The sequence below is a fragment of the Heloderma suspectum genome, chromosome 7, assembly GCF_057233095.1.
Source record: "Heloderma suspectum isolate Gila_16-S chromosome 7, 16-S_ref, whole genome shotgun sequence".
Lineage (NCBI taxonomy): Eukaryota > Metazoa > Chordata > Lepidosauria > Squamata > Helodermatidae > Heloderma > Heloderma suspectum.
Window position 1 is genome coordinate 71,410,558 of NC_139464.1, and position 15,226 is coordinate 71,425,783.

Sequence of the window (15,226 nt, forward strand, 5' to 3'; positions counted from 1 at the left end):
TTCCTGCTAGTCCTGACTCCACACAACTGGTTGGGAATCAACTGCAAGTGGTGTTCAACAGCAAAACTAAGAAGAATTTTAAAAGCACTTGTGGGGGTGGAGGAATTGGGATTTCTAACCACAGGAACTGCTGAACAAAATGTTGACCCATCCACAGATCTGGCATATGTGCTTTTCTGTGCTGCAGTGTGTGTCTACAAAAATTGCTACTGCAGTGTAATTGTACACATGCAGTGTCTATTCTTTGTATTTTATGACAAATGTTAATTTAATGTTGATGAGTTCATTAAAGTGCCTTTTGTAGGAATATCTTTAAAAATTCACACCACAGATTAAGCTGTATATACTGTATTTGTGCAAAGAAACCATTCGCTCGTGCTTTTCTACATATACTAAGTGGTTAGGTTTGTTAAATGTTAGTACTGCAATGTACTACTTTATCAGAATTCAGCTCCCATTTTAAAATTACATTTCAACCCCATCATCTTACATAGCAAGACCACCAATTCATCTTTTTCAATGAAAAGGAATCAGAAATATGAAGAGAGATTTATTTTTGACCCTGCTGCCTAATTTGTAGTACACTCAAATGATTTTAACGAGCTCCATAGCCACAGCTGATGGAATTAACTAAGAACAGTGGGGTTCCCCCTACAAATCCATTAAAGTACAAAACAAAACATTATACATTATATAAGCAGCAAGCTGTTATGCATTATTGTATGCCAATTATGTTAAAGAATAATTTATACTATTCATTGAGACTAGTTCAGTATAAAGACAATAAAACCCATCATCTCATTTCCCTCCAGCCCCTCAACAATCATGTTACTGAGAAAAAGCAGTTATGCAAAATGATAATTATGTAAAATAAAGAGTACAAAATGATTCTTTAAAATAAGTACATTGCAGAAATATAATCTCAACATTTCTAAGTAGGAATTTATATACAATAAGGCAGCAAGATTCCACACAGATTTACTACCTATGATTTGAGTGATTCTTCTAAGCCAAGATCTGATCTTTCCCCTACCCCCTTCTAAGTTCAATGTATTAATAAATGGGATTTAAGCACTACTGTGCAGGACTGTAGCCTTGCCCATTATAGATTGCCTGTTATTTGTCTGTGCTCTTCACAATGGGTGGGTTTTAGAAAAAAAAAAAGCAGCAACAAGACAGGGAACCCTTACTGCATCTCTATTCTTTGCATTCCACTCAAAATGGAAGAACTAGAATCAGACATGTCATTATTGGCTATAAAAGTGATGAACACTGAGCTATAATAGTCAAATAAGGATATTTATTTTTTCCATGGCAAAATGGAGACGACAGTAGCAGTAGTCCATTGGAAATTTGACCTACACAGCCCCTTTGAAAGGAATTGGGGCATGTGGATGAAGGCCTCAGGTCCCTTACTGCTAGAATAGTCTCAGATCAACTGGTCTCTCCCAGGACTGATCCAGAATAGGACAGCTGAGAACTGCAGTCTTACTTCCCTTACATATAGGAAAACAGGTTCAACTGAAGTCAATAGGACGAGATTAGTTTGTTCTGTATGTACATATCAAAGCACTGGAAATAAAGAATAAAATATTTACTATGGCTTAGATACAGATGGGTCATATTTATAGTAGACCCATTAAATGAATGTGTCTACTCAAATTAGTCATGACTAACTTATGTTTTATTGATCTCAATGGATCTCTATGTCTGGAGCCAACGCTGGTTGTCCAGGAATTGCATAAACACATTTGTGCAAATTTCTGTAGTTATGTTTTACTTAACATGGTCAAATATTTTAATTGCTTTAATAAAAAAAGGAAACAGTTTTTCTAGTACTTTATTAGAATTTATGGAAGATGAAATTAAGTATATGGTCCATGCCAACCTTATTCTCTAAGATGGATATGCATGTCTCAGTGAAAGATAATACTACTTTTTAAATTATATTAAAAACATTTTTACAAAAAGAATAACAAGATTCACTGAATGTGGGACACACTGTGTACTATTAAAGAAAATCCTTTAAAAATATTTCAGCTTTGTATTTTACCTATGATTTAGCAAATGGAAGGCTGAATTTCTACTTATTTCTAAGTCCCAAATCATAGTTTTGGTAAAATATAGACACACCTAAAATGGACATGATTAAAAATCCAAGAGTATTTCTTTCACGCTCAGAGTTTAAGAGATACCTTTAAAGATATTATAGGGACCAAGTATCTCTTTTTGACGTTTGGCAGCAGACAACTATTCAGATAAAGAAACAAAGCAGGGACAATTCCAGATTATAATAACTGAGATATTTCAGCATTCAGATTGCTTAACAGGAAGCCTAACTGCCCTTTAAACAGCAGGGAGTTGAAGACCACAAGTTCTTCAGCAACGTTCACAAGAGAATAAACAAGGACAGCATTTTAAGTAAATGCATTATATCAGTGTGCTCACCACAATATGCAGCCATAATAGTTTTTACAGGGAAAATTGTCATAGTTACTTAAAATGCTAAGACCACGTTTAACATTACCAAAAGAGAAAGACTTTCTATATTTACAATATATACATATTTACATGCTCTTGTTAAATACTGGGGGGAAAGCCAAGTGCAGAATATTCTATCTGCATATAAACACTCTATCTGTGCAAAGTCAACAAACTATGTCATGGCAAATATACAACTAGATACAATCTACATTCCGTGGGCCAGCATCCATAGTCAAAGCACCAAACCTAAACAAAAAAGATAATCCAGTTTAGTCATAGCATTTAAAAAGATTTGCAATATTTAGTGTTGATAATGCAATGCAATAGTATTTCTGAGGGATGATTTACACAGTACTTTTCATCCACAAATAGTTTGACTTCTACCTATGTGAGGAAACACTGGGTTGGATCCAATGAGCCTCTACTCCCCACCACAAGCCACTTCCACTCGGATCTCTGCCAATTCTTTCCTCGGCTATTGCTCCCTTTTGCTGCTTTGCATCATATCAAAAAAACTCAGAATTCAATAACCCAAACCATGGGTTAGCATTATGTGCGAACCAGGTCTGTGTGTTGAGGTGGCAGGATAGTGCCATTGTTCAACTTGCAATTCTCTGGATGCAAGCCATAGTGTGGACTGGCTAACTGCAGATATAGCTAGTAATAACGTCCACAATTGTGGCAGCAATTTTTCCATCAGTTGTATTCACAGAAATCACTGCTGGCTTTACATTTCTCCATGTGAATGTGTTTCCAGGGATGGTTGGGGCTGCTCATGTCTAGAAAAAAAACACTCTGTGAAACAGCCCTGACTTTATTAATAATATGGAAAACACCACATCAATTCCTATACACTGCAAGTTCCACAAGCTATATCTAAAAAAGAGAGAACGTTAACAAGCCAACGGTAGCTATCTTAAAAAACCAAGTTTATATGGAGATGTGGGAATGAAACCTTATCTTTGCTTTGAATCCATCTGGCATTTTAGTCCTTCAAACTGTGACCAGTACCCTTTGCTGGGAGCCCAGTAACAACCAGAAGGCTTCTTTGTCCCACTAGTTAAGGTTTTGGATTTTTTTGCCATTCTAAAGATCCACAGAAAATAGCTCCAGTCAGGTATTTATCACCAATCATGAAATTAATTTCTACAGAGTGATTTTTTAAAAATCTGTATCACAATCGGATTTCTAAAAAGTAATCTAAGGACTGGCACCCTTTCCAAATAATAAATCAAAGCAGGCCCCCTGACACGTGCAGCCAGCAGCATGGGAACCACTTCCATGTGGTGTGATCCCATCCTGGAAAAGTATGCATGTAAGTGACAGGACTATCTTGGAAGGACCCACTATGTAGGACTTTTCTACCTGACTGGCACCCTCCTTCCTGTTGGGGTGCAAATTACATCAGCCCAGTAGTTGCAAACATTCACAACCATGCCCATGCAGTGTGGGACTACACCATGTGGAAATGGTTCCCACACTGTTGGTTGTGCATGAGAAACACTGCACATACACATGAAATTCTTAAAAGCTGTTGCACAGCTACTTCCTCACTGAATCTATTTTATATGCCAGATTCCAAATAAAGTTCATTAAAATGCCCACTTACCTTTCTAAAAGGTGATTATTCTCAGCTAATTCTTTAACAACACCCTCCATTTCTTCTTTTAGTTTCTTCATACTGTAAGTAAAAAATGGAAGGAATCATTTCATGCTAGCTTTGAGTTAAAACCCTTTATGAAACTTCGGAGGCTCTTCTCTGCGTGCTTTTCTTTCCATCTGTGGAATGCCCTTCACAGGGACATCCACCTGATGTCTTCATTGTATATATATGTTTAGATGCCAGTTAAGATCTTTCTTTTTAAAAAGGTATTTAATCTTTAACCGGTTGCTTGATTATTAATTTTACTGCTGGGCCCTTCATGTATTTAATATTTTAAAATGTTTAATGCTGTATTATTTTGATACTTTTATTGTACCTTTTTTGGTTACTTTGTTATTGTTGTTTGGTTTAATGCTTGTAAACCTCCCCAACAGCATTTACCAGTTGGGTGGTATACAAATCTAATGAATGAATGAATAACATAACATAACATAACATAATGAAACTGGAAGGGAAACAGATTTCTAAAAGATGCCCAAATAAGAGAATATCTTCTTATGATGACTATTCAAAGAGCGAGTCCAGTTCCACTAGCACAGCAATTTCTTCTGCTAACGCTACATTGGATTTAGGCCCATGATATGAACAGCTGATGTGAGAGTAAAGATCGACATATGGCATGATGATGCCTTTTCTGGCACCATACAAGCCTGGGCCATCGTCCTCATTCAGCTGAATGGAACGGTTAAAAAAAATAAAGCTTGATGTTGCTACTCATTAAATGTGGCTGTGGTCTAGTGCTATGTAGTCATTCAGAAACCCTGTTCTCCTGCAAGATGGCAGAACTGAACATGGAGGGTATTCAACCCCTCTATTGATTAGACACAACTATTTCATTGGTCCTGGCATTTGGCCAAGATTAATTAGTTCTTTCCTGCCTGTAGAAAGTAACAGAACTTCAAAGTCCAACTTCCCCATCAGCAATACAAGTTGATATAATAAATTATTTCAGTGTGCTACTTTGTTTCTCACTATTAGGCTGTTTCTGCAAGAAAAGATAACAGGTCACAAATTAGGTTGGTGAACACCCTGTCTCCTGATACACAGGAATACCTCCCCCATTTGTTTTCTTAACAGCCAAAATAAGCCTTCAGCTTAACTGAAAAGCAACACCAACCAATTAAAGTTTGAACACAACAGCAATGATGTGGAAAGCAAGTAAAGGTATCATGTTCACTCAGGTGAAAAACTCTTACCCAAGGGTCATTTCCACTAAAGTGTTTGAACTTGGATAAACTGGATTGATTGTATGTTTGATCCCACTGGATGCTGCAATCATCTTATGGGGCAATGTTTCTTGTAGCTGCAATAAATACATGAAGTCATGTAAATTACAAAATCAGAGACACAGCCATCATGAATTTCCAATTAATACATCCATTCTCACTAGATTTAAGGGATAAAACTTGGTACCCAAGAGTTTAAAGAGAGTGATGACATCACTGGACCCTCATTAGGCAATTCCTGAAGTCCTTAGATGCATAATGATATTTAGGGAGCAATCCTATGGCCAGTAGATGCTGTCTAGAGGGCCCCAGGATTTTTCGGTTCCCAACAATGGCACTCACCACCCATCATAGCCGCTGCATTTCTTTCTGCACCAGCTACGTCTCCACGCTTGGAAACAGAGTGTGGAGATGGGGAAAAGGGGCAAACCTGCGGGAGGGGAGGGGAGGAGACCGCGGAAGCTGTGTTATGCCTCCAGCTCCAAGGCTTCCTGCAACGGATAGTCATCAGCCTCCGAGTTCAGAGCCTGATGACTATCTCCATAGGATTGTGCCCCTAGTCAATGTTAACAAATAATTTATGCAGTTTTGAAGACTGAAGTAAAATATGTTATAACTCAGCAATGTATTCAGGCATGTATCTAACACTATTTAATGTGGACAATCCAGACAATGTTAACTTTCATCTTCTTCTTAATGTCAATTATCACAGAATCACAGAATGAGCAAGCCTTGGGTATGTTTGTTCTCAAAGTGAATGTCTTCCCAGGATCTTGTTTTATGACCGGAAATGTATTAATTCTGATTTCGTTGGCAATCAATCCTGTCTAGCTTTTTATGGCTGGAGGTGCTCAGCCAAATGCAGATGCTCCCCCCCGCCCCCAATTTGGTGGATTTATCTGAACACAATTACTTTTCTTGAAAACTATATTGTATTTTATCAAGATTATAACTGGATATGCTGTGTCTTTTTTATTGGGTTATATGGATGGTTTTTTGCCTGTGAAGAATCATGAATTGATCTGGTTTTTATTAACAGCCTCCAAGATTCTTGTAATTAATAACTGGCTAAGTAAGGGGATTTCTGAAATAACCAACCAATGTTTTAAAATTCGGAAAACTGGGAAGATGACTAAAATAATGGAATATACACATTTAGAGTAAAGAAAGAAGTTGAAACTTTAATAGATGCTTGCATTCCCTGTACTGAAATCATTAGAGAAGAATATATAACATGGATTAAAAATATATATAAATAATTTATTCTAACTTAAGTTAACAAGTTGTGTGTCAAGTATATTGTATTTTATCTTGCTTTTATGGTAGTTAGTATTGTCATATTGCAATTTTTAATGTTTTGTTATTAGTATTGTATTGTGTTCTGTATGTTTGTAAACTAAATGAAGAGTATTCACTATATTAAGCACAGAAATTTCCTAGCTGAATTCTCAGGATGGTGCAACAGATTTCTGCTTTTTGTTATTATATCATTTTGGGTTTTTTTTTAATAGTGTATGCAAATTCAGCTGGTAATTGAGGCTATTTTTAAAACAAACCGGAGTAAGTTGTATGTTAAATTGCAGTACTAAACATCTGACAGTCTGCTAAGGAAAAACCATGGCCCTGATTCAACAAGGGCAATCAATCAATCAATCAATCAATCAATCAAGGGCTGTGCAAAAAAATAGTAACTAGTGATGCACTGCACTTGCCAAAGAGGTGATCAGCATTGTCAGCTTTATTATTTATATAGTACCATCAATGTGAGTGATGGGCTCAATCACCTGTCAAGGGAAGGAGGGACCAACTCCAAGCAACCTTTTCCCAAGACAGATAATGAAAATGGACTGCAGTAATTGCTTGGTACGTCTGGAATGGGGCCCATCTTTTCTGAATTAAAATGTTTCAAGTTGATTGTTCCTTTGCTTAAACATCTCTCACAACAGTAAGATGACCCCTGAGCTTCAATAATGGTAATGGAGCAGTGTTGGAGCCTCCTATGTATACAATAAACTTCAAGATGCACTGGAGAGGCATGAGACAGCAATGAATTGCTACCAAATTTTGGAAAACCTGGACAGGCTAGGGAGAACTTTTACCTCATTTACGTAGTCCTGGTATTTGGACACCTCTTCTTCGATATCAAAGCAGAGTTTTCTGAGAGCCAGTAGCTGTTTTCTTAAATGGAGCATCTTCCTGGAAAGAAATAAAATCTATTTTTAAAACACTGTTTTTGTTAATATATGCTGCTCCTATTGTGTTAAATGCTGCATAAAAGAAAAGACTCTTGCCTCATCCAATCCTCTGCCTTGTCTAAGAAAGTTTCATACTTGCTGACACATTCTTCCTTGAACTGAGTCATGGCTTTTGTGGCATGCATAAAAAGCTTCTGCCTGTAGCACAGAAATAAGAATCAGTGTATTGTCATATCACTTCCAGATAGTCTATTCCCCAAACATACCTGGAATTGGATACTTTCTGTAAAATACAGAGAAAGAGAGACAAGACAGACAGTGGGAGAATCAGTGGACTGTAGCCAAGTCACATATTTTAGTACATTATACCAGTGCTCCTTTATTTTGAACTGGCTCCCTATTATTTATTTGTTGAGATTATAAGGTACTGGATTATAAGGTACTGTGATCTTCTTGAAAGATCAGCTGAGGGCACCCTACTGATGGTACATGGATATAAAGCTAAACACCAAATACAAAGAAAGGAGGTCTCGGTGGCTGCTCCGGAATTTTTATTTACATAAGCGATTCCCCCCCAAAAGTGCCTCATAGCCTAGGAATCTACAGAAATCCATGCCTGATTATTTCTGAAAACAAAACACCTTCTTGCTTGGGTTAGTGTCTAATGATTGGGACTATGGTAGAATGGGATGATAGTAATTTATTTTCCTATACAGAGCTTTATATATTTTATATAGTATTTTCATTTTCCAGGATTATTGGGTGTTTTCAGTGTTAGGCACCCATAGCCCACAGGTTAGAAACCTAATGAATAGAACATTATACTATTCTTCAAATAGTGTTCTCAAGTTCTTAAACCTAATTCAGCATTTGAAAAGTCTTGGTGTATGTGGAGATTTAGAGAGCTTGAGAGTTGCAAACAATGAATTTGGGCTTCAAGTATTATCTTGTAGCAATTTTTGCCATTGCTTTTTCTAAAAGTCTCTGCAGAGATGAGACTGGGCAAAATCCATTCCATGCTCTGCACGCAGCAATCCATATGCACGATACTTAGAAGAGCACAGTTCTCTGCACACTGGAGGGGGCCAAAGAGTCCACAGTAGAGGAATCCCACAGTAGCACATGCGAGATGGAAGGATGTGGTAAGGCATGGGCAAAGCAATCTTGTGAAGGGAGCTGTCAGGAGCGGCAAGGTGGATCTACCAATCCGCAGCTCTTCCAGCTCGTGCCAGCCAGGGCAGAATGTGGGGAGATGGTTTCACCAGGCTGTTTAGCCTGGCAGATCTGTCTATTCACAGTTCATGTTGTACAACTGATGTGCTAGATTCTTTTCAGCTTGTACATCTTGAGGATGTGGACAGGGTACTGGCAGAGGTGAGGGCCACCACCTGTGTACTTGACCTTTGCCCTTATTAGCTGATTAAATTGGCCAATGAGGGACTGTTGCCATGGCTAAGGGAAGGGATTAATGCCTTCTTTGCAGGAGGTTCCCCCTGCCCCCTCTTGCTTAAAAGAGGCTATAATGAGACCTTTACTAAAGAAATCTTCCCTTGACCCAAGCTGCACAAAAACCCTTGGAATGTATGTACCCCACTTATGTTGCAGAAGGTTTGAAACAAAGAAAGATCAGAACTGCGCACAGCAGTTATAAACATTTATAAAATGTTTAAATCTTACTTGTCAAATTTGTGAATCTGTTCCTCATTATAAGGAAGTCCTAAAGGAAAAAGAAATCAAATGAAATTGGATAACAAAGTAATGGCTTACTATTTCTCATGCTATAAACATTCTCCTGGTTGATACATTAGAACTGCTTCCTCTCTTTTCACTATTTGAAAAACACATACTAGTTGTTTTTATAAGTCATGCCCATAGATTCAAACACACACAGATTTAACAATGCTTTCTTCATGATAATTTGAGGCTAATCCAGAAATAGATTAAAATACTTACTTCGTTCTGCTTTGTCTTTTTTGAACTGATAATAAATTTCTGTTATAGAATTCAGTAGTACTTGTAACCTTTCTGGGCTAGAAGGGAGAGAGAACAGTAAATATATCAACACCAAGACATGCATACAGGATATATGAGCTTTACTAAAAGCACAATAAACACTCATCATGAAATGTCACTTACTTTCTGTCTTTTGGATGGGTGCCTTCCTGGCTGCTCCAGCCATCAGATAGCAGGCCACTAGGAGAGAGTTTGTTTTTGATATCCTGAAGACTGGTCTCTATGGTTCCCCGTGAACTGGAAAGCTGTAGGAATGTGACAAATTCAGCTTTACACAGCAAAAATGACAGTCAGTTTCACTATGAACAATCCATCCAAAAAAGGAATATCAAATATGTTATGGCACTTCTGTGACATAATTTCAGAAAGCTGAAATTTGGAACATACAAGAAATCCTGATCAAAAGAAAAAGCTGAAAATGGGACACTGTACATAATTTGCCAGAAACCAGCAATATTAAGACCCGCTTTGGATGATTAAACAACCCACAGTTACTTAGCTGTGGGTTGTTTGTGAGAGGTGAGAAGTGAATGAACTTGCTGGCTCCAGACCACTTGCCCAGTTTTGCTTTGCAAAGCAACCTACGAAAGCCCTGTTCTTGGTTTGTTTGCTCTGATGTTTGGACCCGTTGTTGAGGGAGAAACAAACCATGGTCTGTTGATGGGTTAAAACTCTTGAGTTGTTTCTCCCTCAACAACCCAGAATTCTGGGTTCAGATGTCATGGCGAACCACTCAGGAATGGGGAACAGTACACTTTCCTCCATATACATATAGGAGAGCTACCATGTGAAATGAACAGGCTTAAACCTGCTAAAAAGATAATGTTCTTTTACAGGAAAACACTAAGTACATCTGGAATTTGGAAGAAAGGCCTTTATTATTCTGTGTGCTACAATGTTGTAATGTTAAGGTATTTACCCGTAACAGCTTTGAGTGTATGTCTGAGATTTCATCCACTTCTGATGGTGCCAGGTTGATTTGCAGCAAATTTTGATATCTGCTCATAAGAAAATAAGACAAACTCAAAGTAAACTAACAATGGCCAGAGTTCTTTTTACTATGATAATTTTTTTTTTTAAGTTTGGTGATATTCTTGAGTAATTAAAACTCAGAATAAAAATATTACTCGGGACATAATGGGACACTTACTATTATCTATAGTGCATTCGTGAACCCTGGAAGGCAAGGGCATACAAAGTACGTCTCCCCCAAAGCCTTAATTGCATGAGTACTCCAATGCCCGCCCCTCAGTACCTAACTCTGTCCCACAGTGAGCTTGATACAGATTACTCTTTTCCTACCACTGCTATCGGCAAGGAAAGAGCAATATGTATCAGGGCCACTCTGTGTGTGTGTGTGTGTGTGTGTGTGTGTGTGTGTGTTCATGTCTGTGTGCATATGCATATGGGTACCATACCCAAGGGCATCATGGCGATGTCAAAACTGAAAAAAATCCTTCTCCACTGCCATTTTATATTCAAAAACACCATCTAGCAGAGCTGCTTCAGATTATCTGGGCTGCAACTAACAGCAGAGCAAGACAGATCTGCCAAGCAGGGATTATTGCAGTAATTTGCCTCATCACAGCTATGCATACACTCTACAAGCCCTTGGGTAGAGATGTGTTTGCTTTTAGTACAGTGCCAAATATTATGGAATTGTGGCCTGCGGCTTCAACTGCCAAGCATCATCACAATAAATAGCAATAATATTCACTAATAATATCTGAACAGCAGAGTTCACAAGCAATATATCCTGATTTTTCAGGAATACTATGTCCAAGCTTCTATTTACAATGTTCGTTAAACAATCATTTAATTATCCTTAACCAGTGAAATTTTATTTTTAAAACTACAGGTGTCATTGCCTTGAAAAGCACAGACCTTCCTACAGTACAGACTTTATTCTAAAAAGAACACTCATACTCACATTTCCCCAGCTTTTTCTATATTTTTATTGCAAAAATCCAGTTTGATAACAACCTCTGTCTTTTTGTGAAATGTTTCACTGTAATCTTCCTTGATGATTTCACTAGAATATACACCAAATGAATTAGTACACATATTTAACATACTACATACACACTACAGCTGAAAACTTCTTGAAGGCTTTGTATAGCCTTATGCAAAAACTGGCACATTTATAGCAGTTCTCACCAGTCTACTCAAAATGAGCATGGATCGTTCAAACCATTACTGAGGTGTAAAAGCCATTAACTTGTTCCTGAAAAGGCAACAGTTCTAAAACAAACAAAGGCTGCAATTCTAAGCACTTTTAACTTTTAAAAATTACTGTTTAATTTTTTTTAACTCTTGAATTTAGTAAGACTTACTTCTGAGAAAACATGCTTTGGATTGCACCATCCTACATGCAAGCATCGTAAGTGTAGATGGGATTTGACTACACTGGGTTGTATCCAGACTTAATCATACTTAGAATAGACCCACTGAAATCAATGGGACTTAAATCAGTCATGACTAACATGGATTTCAACATGTCTATTCCAGGAATGGGCAACTTGTGGTCCTCCAGATGTTTTGGCCTACAACTCCCATCAGCCCTAGCCAGCATAAGGGCCGTAGCTCAGTGGGAGAGGGACATACTTTGCATGCAGAAGGTCCTAGGTTTGATCCCTGGTATCTCAAGACAGGGCTAGAAAAGTCCTGCCTGAAACCCTGGAGAGTGGTTTCTAGTCAGTGCCTACAATACTGAGCTAGATGGACCCATGGTCTGACTCAGCATAAGGCATCTTCCTCTGTTTCCCACCCCAGTCTATTCCAAATATAGTTAAATCTGGATCCAACCTATATTTAAAAAAGACTTGGTTCTATAGTTTCCTTTGATGAATAGGAAAATGTTGATACATTGTAAACACCACCTATATTGTGTGAACTGGTATCTATTTATTGCATAGGTTTGTCTACATCTGGATGGGTATGCCTACTCACTGGATCGTCACCTTGCTGTGGTGAGTGGGCTTGTATGTTCCAATGAACCCTGTGAGCGAAGCCCTCAGGAGTTATGTACTCCCAGCAGGGTCACCCATGGCAGCAAGGTCAAGGGGGAGGAACCAGACAAAGAACGATCCAAGAAAGTCCTCAACGGCAGAACAGGCAGATGATAACAAGGGATATGTTACAACGGCTGAGAAGGCGGATGAAGGCTGCAGCAGATAAAGGACCACCAATTGTCGTGATATTCATGCCATTGGATTAGAGCCTTTTCTGCGAAGACTGTGTGTTGATCACTGTGCACTGATCTCCACACATAAAACAAATTCACGCACAGGCATCTTCCAATCTAAACCCAACCACCCAAAAGTCCCATGGCGATCGGTGAATGGCAATGGAGGCAGGATGTGAAATCCGGAAGCCCCTAGTCATGGACCGGCACATAGGCAGTGGATACAGAGTCAGTCATCCTGACTCAAAGACTGAGGCAGTTGAGTAGTTCGGCAGCTGTATCCACGACTGAGCAGTCCTATTCAGGATCCACTCTGCTCACCCCATATGGGGAGGGGGCTAGAAAAGGTGCCCTAAACATAGTCTGCCCCATCTTCTCCCTGACTGGATTACCGCGTCCAGTGGGGTCACCATTTAGCAGTCGCAAAAGACAAATGAACTTTGGAACATGGAACATATGGACACTGCTGGACAATACAGATAGTGAACGCCCTGAACGCAGGACTGCCATCATTGCAAGGGAGCTGAGACATTTTAACATGGACATAGCAGCACTCCAAGAAACTTGAAAAGCAGGAGAGGGACAACTGAAGGAAGAAAAAGGAGGTTACACCTTCTTCTGGAAAGGACTGCCTGAACGAGAATGACGAATACATGGAGTAGGCTTTGCTATTAAAAATGATCTTATGAAGCTCTTGTCAGAAGTTCCTACTGGCATTAACAAACGACTCTCAACCCTCCAAATAAAACTCGCCAAAAACCAGCAGGCAACTATTCTAAGTGCCTATGCACCAACATTAGATGCTGATGAAGACATCAAAGAAATTTTTTACTCCCAACTGGACACCATCTTATCAGAGATACCTAAGGAGGATAAAATCATCCTCCTGGGCGATTTCAATGCAAGAGTTAGGCGTGATTTTGATTTGTGGCCAGGGACCACTGGGAAAGAAGGAGTCGGCAACAGCAACCAGAATGGAATTCAACTTCTGACTAAATGTGTAGAGCATAATCTTGTCATTACCAACACACTTTTTCTTCAGAAAAATAAATTTAAAACATCATGGAAGCACCCTTGGTCGAAGCACTGGCATTTTCTAGATTAGGTAATTGTCCATGCCAGATATCGCTGCAATGTACTCCTCTCTAGAGCCATGATGAGTGCTGATGACTGCTGGACAGACCACCGATTAATGCGTTTCATAATGGCCATTAAGATTGTCCCTCAACGTAGGCTCCAAGGAAGAAAACCAAGGCGTAAAATGAAAACCCAAGCCCTTCAAGACCCTATTAAGCAAGCCTGCTTTCAAACAGCCCTCAAGGAACATCTATGTTCCTATGGAAACCCCTGAAAATGTCGAGGAACACTGGAATAAACTGAAGACTTCCATTATCGCAGCCTGTGAACAAACTATTGGATACCAATCCAAGAAACATCAGGACTGGTTTGATAAGAATGATAGGGAGATTGAACATATTATTGATAAGAAAAAGAAGGCTTTCCAAATATGGCAAAAAGACATCAATTGTGCTGCTAAGAAAAAATCTACACCAGCGCAAAGGCTGAGGTCCAAAGAAGAACTAGAGAACTTAAGAACACCTGGTGGATAAAGAAAGCTCAAGAAATCTAGCATTTTGCAGATGCCCATGACGCACGGGGCTTTTTTAATGCCACAAAGGCCATCTACGGACCAACAAACCATGGTACAAACCCCTTACGCTCAATAGATGGTGCCGAACTTCTAAAGGACAAAGAGTCTATTGCACTGCATTGGAAAGAGCATTACCACAACCTCCTTAACCGTAGCTCTATTGTGGCTGATGAGGTTTTCTCGCAAATCCCACAAAAACAAACCAGAGATGAGTTTGCAGTATCCCCTAGTTTGGAGGAAGTCAGTAAAGCCATTAACCAAATGAAAAATAATAAAGCTAGTGGACCCAATGGGATCCCTGTTGAAGTCTTAAAAGAAGGTGGGCCTGAAGCTACACAACAGCTTCACAAGCTCATCGAAAAATCTGGATGAAAGAGGAGATCCAAGCAGACTTCAGGGATGCCATAATTATTACTCTCTTTAAAAAGGATGATATAACAGATTGTGGAAACTATCAAGGCATCTCCCTTCTAGCTACGGCAGGCAAAATCCTGGCAAGGATCCTCGCAAACTGCCTTCTACCTATCTCAGAAGACATCCTCCCTGAATCCCAAAATGGCTTCCACCCTTCCAGGGGGACAGTGGATATGATCTTCACCACACGACAGCTCCAAGAAAAATGCAGAGAGCAAAACCAACCCCTGTACATGGTGTTTATTGATCTGACTAAGGCCTTCGACACTGTAAATCATACTGCTCTCTGGACCATCCTTCTGAAAACCGGATGCCCTAATAAATTTGTGAACGTCTTGCGGCTCCTCCATGACGACAACAACCTTGGATAACAATGGCTCTCAAAGTGATCCATTC

General features: G+C 39.1%; 1 protein-coding gene across 4 annotated transcripts in view; it reads right to left on the minus strand.

Moving 5' to 3' along the window:
• Positions 1-537: 537 nt before the first annotated feature.
• The window catches only part of TBK1 (TANK binding kinase 1), a 40,319-nt gene continuing 25,630 nt past the window's right edge, over positions 538-15,226 (minus strand). For 3 of the 4 annotated variants that reach the window (XM_084810595.1, XM_084810594.1, XM_084810596.1), the window contains 10 exons: positions 11,512-11,613; positions 10,501-10,579; positions 9,705-9,826; positions 9,522-9,598; positions 9,246-9,285; positions 7,665-7,766; positions 7,473-7,569; positions 5,344-5,450; positions 4,094-4,165; positions 538-2,730 (listed from right to left, as the gene is read on the minus strand). In XM_084810595.1, the coding sequence (XP_084666721.1) occupies positions 2,679-2,730; positions 4,094-4,165; positions 5,344-5,450; positions 7,473-7,569; positions 7,665-7,766; positions 9,246-9,285; positions 9,522-9,598; positions 9,705-9,826; positions 10,501-10,579; positions 11,512-11,613 (850 nt within the window). In that variant the 3' untranslated portion in view covers positions 538-2,678. Of the gene's footprint in view, positions 2,731-4,093; positions 4,166-5,343; positions 5,451-7,472; positions 7,570-7,664; positions 7,852-9,245; positions 9,286-9,521; positions 9,599-9,704; positions 9,827-10,500; positions 10,580-11,511; positions 11,614-15,226 lie in introns of all 4 variants that reach the window. The other variant, XR_014784409.1, reaches the window with a different exon arrangement.